At 37.4% G+C, this 9,963-nt stretch overlaps 1 protein-coding gene across 2 annotated transcripts in view; it reads right to left on the bottom strand.

The window, feature by feature from the left end:
* Positions 1-4,077: 4,077 nt before the first annotated feature.
* RNF128 (ring finger protein 128) overlaps positions 4,078-9,963 on the bottom strand; it is a 1,151,289-nt gene continuing 1,145,403 nt past the window's right edge. For both annotated transcript variants that reach the window (XM_044057624.1, XM_044057623.1), the window contains exon 7: positions 4,078-6,094. In XM_044057624.1, the coding sequence (XP_043913559.1) occupies positions 5,979-6,094 (116 nt within the window). In that variant the 3' untranslated portion in view covers positions 4,078-5,978. The remainder of the gene's footprint in view (positions 6,095-9,963) is intronic.

The raw sequence follows: 9,963 nt of genomic DNA, 5'->3' as shown, positions 1-9,963 counted from the left end.
TAGGGGTGTGTCAGTAACATTACCCATAAGTGCAGTATTCTCTTTCAGCCAGGAAAAAACATGTCAACTTTTGAAAGGCTACTAAAAGGAAATTAAAGGAAAGAGAAAAATAAGGTAACCAAATAAAACATTTGGTCTTAATAGCATTTGTTTAAAACATTTCCAGATACAAACTGAATGTTATATAGTAAAGCATTAATTATTGTTGGGTGTGATAACATATTAAAGTGCCTTTTTTATTTTTAAGAAATGGGATTACAGTGCAAGAAAAAGGATGGACAAAAGCATGTTGTCAACATTAATATTCTGTTATCCTGGGTTGTTGAGGTGGGGGATGTGGTAGAACAATGAACAGATTATATATGTAGAGTTGGACGGCACAGTGGTGCAGCGGTTAACATGGTCACCCCACAGCAAGAGGTTCCTGGTTCGATTCTCGGCTTGGTGCCTTCTGTGTGGAGTCTGCATGCCCTCCCTGCCTTCGTGTGCGTTTCCTCCAGGTGTTCCAGTTTCCTCCCACATTACAAAAAAGACGCGTGTCTGGAGGGATTTGTCCCTGGCCTCCGCTGAAAATCAGCTTGTTCCAAGTCAGACTTTTATGGTTAACAAATGTTAAATAAAATAAATGTTTTTCTTACTTTTGCATGTCTGAATAAGGGCCCTTGGCTTAATCTAATGAGCTTTTTCTGTAAATAAGAAAACACTGGAAATAATGAGTTTTCCTTTAGCAAATATTTCATAAATTTCTTCAAAAGTCTACACTCATTTACTTTATTTTCCTTTCCAGGTCCCCCAGATATATCCTGATGTACCATACAGCATACCTCTCAACTGTACAGATTTTCACAGAATATTCAGATTTTTGGTACTTTTTTCATAAAATTCTTGTCTTCTAGCAAATTACTGGCAAATCATTAAAGATTGAAGATAGAAAATGACAGACATTTGAGTTTAAGAAAATTAAAACCTGTTATTCTATCAGTCTTTTAAGTTTGTAAGAGCACTATTTAAAAGTAGTCAATTTTGGGCCACTCCCTCCGTTACTTATGGCTTTGTCCAGATTTCTTGATCTAAGAAGTTGAGAGGTACAGCATACAATCGTACTGGTTGCTGTTTTGTGCACCTTATTTTTCAGGTTCACAAGCATTATTTTGTCATATACTACCCTTGACAATCTATGCCAGTTGTCTACAGCCCCAGTGATACAAGCTTTGAAGTCCTCATTCAGACTTCCCTTCTCCTCTACCACCCCCATTTACCTGAAACTGTTAACCTGTTCCATTATTTTCCCTTCGCATTTCTGAACTTCTTCTGATTTCCCCTATTTTCTGCCATTACAACTGCATTATCTCTACTCAGGAGAGTGCACACGTGCGTGTATATAGACAGATACATGCACACAAACAGGTGACTATGATCAACACACCCAAACCTCAATGTCAATAACAGACAATCCACCATACACGCATGAGGAAAATCTCTTGCATGCAAAATAAATGTTTTTGCAGGGTGGCAAGCCCCCCTATATCCCCCTTACTGCCTGTTAAAACTCTGAGATCACACTATTCCCAGGTAAGGGGCATATTCCGCAATCTCTGAAATTCTTGATCTCACACACCTGTCAGTTTATCTATGTTGTCAACCAAAGTGTGTGGACATAAATGTCAACATTTGGGAGTGTCAGTCATGGCTACTATACATAAGACACACACACCTGCCAGGAGATGACCCAAGGTTCACCAATCTATCCTCAAAACTCATTCAATTACTATTAAGGAGAAGGATGAGATAGCCTCAGGTAAATCCACACAGGAGCTCATGAATCAAGGTGGCTCCAAAAGACAAGTCACATGCTTGAGAAGGGAGATGCAGGAAAGGGAGGAGTAATTGGCCTCACCCATTTTGTGAAAATTGACTCCAAGGCAATTTTACTGAAGGCATAGTGCAAGTGAGACCCTCCACTCCTGCTAGCTACACAAGTTCGTAAGTACCTACAAGCACTGAAAGTTGGGAGTCATAGATCCAACAACTGACAGTGAGCTAGAATGTGGTGGTGCACAGGTGATAGAAACCTGTGCTGGGCATAAAAGCATCAGGCCATACTCCCTTAAGGGTATGGACCAGCAGCTTCCATTACATGTTAGCTATTTAAGCCACAAGCCACTAATCCCAGGCACATGATGACTCAAAGCACAACCAAGTTTGGCCCAAAAGATCTTACTGAGCCTACAGAACAAAACTGATAAGACAGACCTTAGGTTTAGGTGCCTCTGATCCATCTATAGGTGACTCCAGGGACCATTTCCTGCAACAGATTGACTCAGACTTGAGGCTGACCAATCAACTGGGGGGCTGGGTGGCACCTATACTCAGAACATAACCCCAAAAATGTGGAGGCTAGTTATGCACCTTCACATAGCTCCAAGTTATTAGAGTTTAACCCCTACTATCATAAGTTCACCATCTCTGGGGGGCTCAAAGCCAATTTTAGAAATGGGCTTAATGCAAGGAAGGCTAAGTTGGGGTTTATCCTCTAAGCTTCAGTCTTTGAGAATGTCCTCCAGCTCAGATTTGGGACTGCATGTGGGAGAGACTTGCCAATCACAGCACAGACTTTCAACCCCTATTTTCCCAGTGCTTGAGGAATCTCTCTTACCCCAATGAAGTCAGGTTGTCAACACCTACAACAGAGCTTCACATATGACACTCCCCTTACTGCCCCAAACAGATACAGGCAAGAGCTAATGCTGGCCTTCTCTACTTATCTGAAAGCCATAGGGGCACTTTTTAGATTTGTACCTAGCCTTAATGCACATTAATAAAAAGTGCTTGCTTGAAGATACAGATCTAAATGATGTAAATTGCAGAAAACAGACAGGAGAAGGGGATTTGAATGCTTATGTAGTTGTCGACTGACATCAAAGTTTACAGTGGCACCAAAATGAGACCCCCATATCCCGTGTCAACGTTCTGAGTAAAACACCAAATAAGGACTTATGGAGGGGATGGAATCAAACTGTTACGTTAGACATACAAATAACACTGGAAGGATGTGTTGCAGGGGCAGGGTGGAGATGACAGACACTGTGAGTGCCACAAGGTGAACATTCATACTTTAGCTCAATATTTTGAGAACAAAATTACTTGGGGTACAGTAACTAATTTTATAGCTTAAAGACTACCGAAAATGAATTGCATTCTTGTGGCATAGCTTAATATTTGAACGTCCAAAATTAGTGGCCAACACAGCTGAAGAGTTGTCAAGTAATCCATTTCCATGCACTAAAACCCCAAACTGTTATCCAAGGAGAATGAAGTAAGCGTTACTCCACTGTTTCTTGGTTTGTAATGTAACGCAATGGAAGCTGTGGGAAATGAAGTCAAAAGTAAAAGAAAACACTAGCTGTTTAAATGTCACCCCCCTCCCAGGTTTGAATGAATGCGTTTCAATAAAACCTGTTTTAAAATTCTGTTCAGCAAAATTATAACATTGGTTTTATAATGGTTAAGGTTCGCCCCTTACTTATAGTTTAATGGTTACTCCCTGTACTTTAGTTTCAATACTGACAAAATATGATTTGTGAACTTTCTTTTAATTTCCATAAATGAATTTGTGGGGCACTTATGTGTATGGGTAGTAGATATTTTTTAATACTTTTAAAATACTAAATATTAAAATATGCTTTTAATAGTTTTATCCCTTGTTTCACCCAATGGTGGAAAGAAAACAGGTTTTTCTACTGAATACTTAGTGTTAAAATTTATCACTTAAGATCTTGAAGTAAATTATTTTATAAAAGAAAGTGATCAACTATTTATTCTGATTAAGTCCCCATGTGTTAGGGATGGAAGTGCTAAATCTTATGTTTGAATAAATTATTTAATTTTATATTTGTTCGCATGTGACCATCTCTTCAGCTTCCATTGCATTACTCTGTTGCCGGTTATCCAACTATATCACTAGACTATTTCAGTCTAACAATTATATTAAAAGAATGCACCTTCAAGTACCTCTCATCATGCACAGCATGGACTTCAGTACCTTTAAGTGCAAAACGACTAAAACACAACTGCCTCTTAATAGAAGTTAATTTTATTTACATTCAAAGAATTTTTACAGTACAAACTGCAAAGATATTTACATCTTATATTTCCAAATTCCATACACAGAAAAAAATAATTCATATTAATACTAGCAATTTCTTTCTTATATGATTCACAAACATTCTGAACAGCTGGTCAGTTTAAAAGACCCCCCCCCCCAACACGAGTAAGAAACCAGCAATAAGACAAATTAAATATAATAAAGTGCTCAAAGTTTTTGCTTTGCAAAGGTAAGAAGTTCTAACATTAAGGCACCTTGCTTTATTCTGCAGTAAAACCGAAAGATAATTGCATATAAAATGCTCCCATGTTACACAATGTAGTAAAGAAATAAGACAGCCTCTTTCATGTTAATACACTAAGGTGTGCTTTCAAATCAACATACAATTAAAAAAATAGTGAGCTATTGGTTCACAAGCAAAATGGTTAATTCTGTGCATTACAAGTTCCAGCATTATTTTAAATGTGATAAGTGAGTCTTGCATTACTTTATGGACATTATAAAGGTCACAGCGGTGTCCTACATTTGGCATAAAAATGAAACTGTACAAGTGATGTTCACAAAGCATGTTAAGCATTCACTCCCAAAAATGAAGGTCTGACCATTTAGTCATGTCTTGTCAGAGTTAAATTCTGCTTAGTCCCTGTTATCTAGTGTTTCATACAATTCTACCTCAACATTTTGTTTTATAAATAATCCATGCCAGCTACAAGGGAAGTAAATAAGCGCACACATTGGCAAAGCAGCAGACAGAGTGATACTAGGTATCCAGCACTGCTTGTGAAAAAGCTATTACCCAAAACACAGCAGCAATGGGATGGAGGCAAGTAGTTTACACACGAACTACAAGTATGTATTACCTCACTGTATGCATGGGATGCACATTTCATTAGTCTTTGGTCTACTGTGTACAAAATCCAATATAGTGGCAAATTATACAAAAGTCAGAAGTCTGGTAAACTTCAATTAAAACAGTGAATGCATGTTTTCTTCAAAATTACACAAATATAAAATGCAGGAAACACATGAAAATGTCGACCCAAATGTAATAGTCTTTACTGAATTGCATTCATTAGGTTTCAGTGTTTTAGCTCCCACTAACAGAATGAGGTTACTACATAAGAAACTACAGCTTTGTTAATGGTGTTTTTAATGCCAGTTAAAACAAGAGGTATATTTAACAACCCAAATATTATTCTAAAAATGTCTGAAAAAATCCACCACCAGACTCAGTAAGGATTATATAGTATCCAGCTGCCTGCATGTCCTTGTTAGCAGAGCAGAAAACTGACATGGTGTCCAAGGAGTGCACCTTACACCCTCTGTTGTACTGTAACATAGCCTTACATCAGGTAATTAACCTGACTACCGGTTTCTTCTTAAATCCAGTTACCTGCAAAGGCTGTTTAGCAAGCTGGGCCCTTTACTTTGTAGTCAAATGAATGAATTTCTAGCAAACCAACCATTTTGTATTTACTGCAATTTTAACATTATGAATTATATGTAGTGCATTTCCTTTCTGAGAATTAAAAGATGTGCATTCTTCATGACGGCAGTAGCTGAATTTTGAAAAACATGCAAAAACAGCTAAAACAATCAGTTGTACAAAGACAACCTTCCTTCTCTTACAACACTTCCCAACTCAAAGGCCGATTAATGGCCCCCTAACTGCTCAACACATTTACATGGGCATTTCCTTTTAAATATTTCAAGGTTAAAACAAAAAATCTTCTAAAACTTTAAATTTCAGACGCAACATTCATAGCAGTTTTATATACACTGATGTTCTAGAACATAAAATTAAAAGAAATCAAATCAGCTCCAATTTAGTTCATAGAAAAAAGGTGCAAGTTGAACATTTTTCAATTTTAAATTACGATTTCACTTCCTGAATGTGACTTTCTTCAGCTTCAAAAGTTGGGTTGTCATGGTGAGGAACATTTACTGCGACATGGACACTGTCATGGTTCACCAAATTCATACGATCACCTGTTGGGGAATATAAAATGTAATGAACGGGGTATTCTGCAAGACTGGTTAAAAACAAAGCAGTAGCATTTGAGGTCTAAAAAACATGGCGCTTTAAGATAAATCTACAGTCACCACATTGTGCGTTAGGGCAATTCTGTAAAAGGCCAGGAAATAGGGATGTTGTCAGAGGCCAGTGCTTCAAATGCATTACAGGTATGTGTAGGTGAGTGAAGCCTGAGGTGTCCTTCACTGCTCACCCAAGTTCAACAAGTAATGTGATTTAACATTACTAAAGGAAGTACCAGAGGTGATGCTACTTCATTGAATAAATGCACGGCAAATTGTAAATGTGGTCTGGTAACATTTTACAATATGGTAAATGAAGACCATACCGAAACAACTCTGTACAGAGTTTTGAATTTAACTGTCCTTCAGAAAATCTAAAAAGAAAAAAAACACCACACCACTCGTCTTCCTTCACAGTAAATTACCAAGGTCAGTTTGCCATTACTGTACTAAAAGAGTTGTCAATCAAATGAAATGATTTTTACTTAGTCAAGAAATTGATAAATACTTTATTTTACAGACACCTTTGATAAATTTAAAAAAGCTATACACATTTTAGAGTAAATAATCTCCCGCCTTTGCTCATTTATTTCTATATCCTTCCTGGGAAAGGATGACTGGGCATAAAAAAGCATTTTCAGCAGAGGCCCGGGGAGGAAAGCTCCAAACAACAACAATTAAAATAAAGACAACTGCCAATTACTACTGGCAATAGATATTGAAAAAAAAAGATCAGAATAAATATGACACTTAACAAGAACAGTATATAAAAATACAATAAAAAGAAATACGTTTAGTTTAAAGTTATGAAATTCAAACACCAAAAGGATTGCGCTACTATAAAAAGGGAAGAAAAACTAGAGAGAAAATAGAGTAAGATAAAAGGAGAAAAGTTAGGAGTGAACTAAGGACTTCAACAAAGCTCACATACACAGAGGAAAGAGAAAGAAGGCTGAAAGGAGTAATGACTGTCAGAAAATTAATGGCAACTTTAATTCTATGGCCATACAGATCTTAAAGCAGCAAAATAAAAAAAGTGAATGATAGGACCCACCCAATGTGAACAGGGATCTACCATGGGGCACTGGAGCAGCAGAAAAGCAAGGAGTTGAGATGCTGCTTTAAATACCTTTTAAACATACATGAACTACACTGTTGCCTGACTCATGTGATTGACTTCCTAGTCTGTTCACGCAATCCACAAAAACAGCAGAATCTCGGGTCAGCAAAGGAGGAATCCCTTCTACTGTACTGTTGTATCAGAGATGAATCCACCCACACAACTGACATGAACAGTAAATGGTACACCTTTATTAGTGCCACTGAAGAAAACAATTATACAAATTCAGTCACAGTAAAATTCTCTAGACTGTTATATGCATCAGTTGACTGCATTAACATACATCATAACCAGCAAAGACTTTCTGCTGCACCAATGGGGAATATGCATTTTAAATATTGAAGCAGCACCCTCATATCCATGGCAGTATGGAAATGCTCCCCCCCCCCCCCAAAAGAGAATGGTTTTGATCTTTTCTGTCTTCTCAAGCATGACAAAAGCTTTTTGATGACTTCCAAGATGGCTGTATACTGATTGCCAAGTTTACTGGGGTTCTTTTAGTGCGAAAACTGAAAGAAAAGAACCTACAGCAATCAAATTGTATAAAATTCAGTTACTGTCTGTAATTGAATGGCAGCAAACTGGAGAAAATCAACATAAGAGAAAAATTTCCAGCTGGGAAGAATACTGCAGCAGTTCAGCATGGCTTCCAATTAAAGAAATTCAAATCAGACTTGCTTAGAATAAGTGGAACACTGAACGAATATGTACAGTCAACTACAAGGCATGAAAAACAAACGCTTTAACTAACCACTCTGATAAGCTAACAAAACTGGAGAAATCAGACATTGAAATAAAAAGGCTGAGCAGGAGGCTTTTCAAGAAGAGCTGTTTCAACAAATAATGGAGTTGGAAGGCGGAGCAAGTTTGAGATTCAAGGTGCTATAACCAGTTGTCTTCAGAATGCCCTTTCCTGGGATATCAAAGACATCTTCTGGATGCCAAACAGGCTGTGGAGGAAATAACATTTAGCCAACAAAATGCCAGCAAGCAGAAGACGAGTGTGCTTCTCATTTTTCTGACAAAGCCCTTAAAGAGACTTTCCAGTGAAACTTTTCATTGTTCCAAAGGAAAATGCTTGCACAATGAAAAAACAGGAACTGATGAGGAGTACTTTGGATTTGAACTAGACACTTTAAGGAGATAACCATCAACATGAAATTAGAGAATAAATACGAGCCTGAAAAGGCATCAGTCCCATCAGTATATGATTAGACATAAAAATGTAGCTTTGCAAGCTAAGGAGGACTGGAATTTTGCTGAATGAGAGAGTCACACCCTGTCAGAGATTAGTGCTTGCTTCTTGTGTTGGAGGCTGTTTGCTACTTGACCCGTTTTAGAGTTGCAAGTGTCTGGAGCATGCTTTCTTGTTCATAACTAAAGCAATGAACAGACTACAGTGATTACTGATTCAGCTCCTCCTGTGTTTAATTTACTTTTGCATAAGAAATGTAAGCAAAACATAACTTTTGGCTGCATATACAGAGAGCTGGACAAAGTATTTCCATGTATCTTAGGATGTAATAATTTGTGAATATTTCTTCAAAACAATAGTTGGGTCCCTTTTAGGTTATTTAGCTCTTCTGTTTTGGCGCAAATTAAGGTAAGCATACGACTTAACTGTCCTTGGTTTTGACTCATTTTTCCTTGTCCCCATAATATGTTTAATGTTTTGGTAAGTCACCGACGATTATATTCAATGACAGGCATTAAAATTTCCTACTTATTGTATACAAAATGCATGTTAACGCTAAACTTAATGTTTAAGCAAATTAGAATATCTAAACATTGGCCCTGATTTTGCCTCTGTTCACCCATTACTTTAGCTTTGTCCAGAACTCTTGTGCAAAGAATTTCAGAGACATGAAGCCAAGTACATTGTAGTAAAGCACTTGTTGGCTGCATACATCCACAGAGCTAGAAGAAAGTTGTTCCTTATACTTATTTTTGTGTTATACAATTACCTGCGAGCATTTCTTACCATTTTTAATAGAAGAAATTGTGTTTAATCTGCATTATCTTAACTGCAATCTGGATTACTCGTTTTAGTAGAAGAAACTGGTGTGTACAAATCTCTCATGTTTGTGGTTACTCTCTCTCTCTAAACTGATGTGCATAACCTGCCTGTTATGTGAATGCTTTTAGTCTGGCTACTTGAGAGAGAGAAAAAATTTAAAAAATGAATCAAATAAAATGGGTAAGAGAATCAGAGAATGGATGAGAGAGAGGATGGGTGACGGGCTAAAACTCAAGTATGACAGGTAATGAGTGAAAGGAAGAATGAGTGAGAAAATGAGAGAAGAGACGAGTGAAAATGGGCAAGAGAATGACTGAACGTGACAGTGAGAATGAATGAAAGATGAGGAAATGTAAGAAAATAAATGATCAAGAGTGCGACAGAAAAAGTGATAAAATAGACATAAGAGGAGAGGGGGAGAAAATGAAAGATGTGAAAGAGCGAGAAAAAATGAGACCGAGGAAGAGTGACAGAATGAGCTCGACAGAGTGAGAAAATAAGAATGAGAGAATGAATTTAAGGAAGAAAACCAGTGAAAGAATGAATGGGAGGGGAGAGGATGAGAGCCTATATGAATGAGAGAGAGTGAATACAAGAGATATCTCACGGAAGGGGCTTTGTGAAATATTGATCTTAGTTGGAAGTTGGCTGTCAAATGTACTGGCTGCAATGTAAGGTTGAGAG

Source organism: Protopterus annectens, chromosome 15.part0 (assembly GCF_019279795.1).
Source record: "Protopterus annectens isolate FY-2018-M chromosome 15.part0, PAN1.0, whole genome shotgun sequence".
NCBI classification, from domain to species: domain Eukaryota; kingdom Metazoa; phylum Chordata; order Ceratodontiformes; family Protopteridae; genus Protopterus; species Protopterus annectens.
The sequence above is the reverse complement of the archived record's forward strand: the minus strand, read 5'-3'. Positions and strand labels throughout refer to the sequence as shown.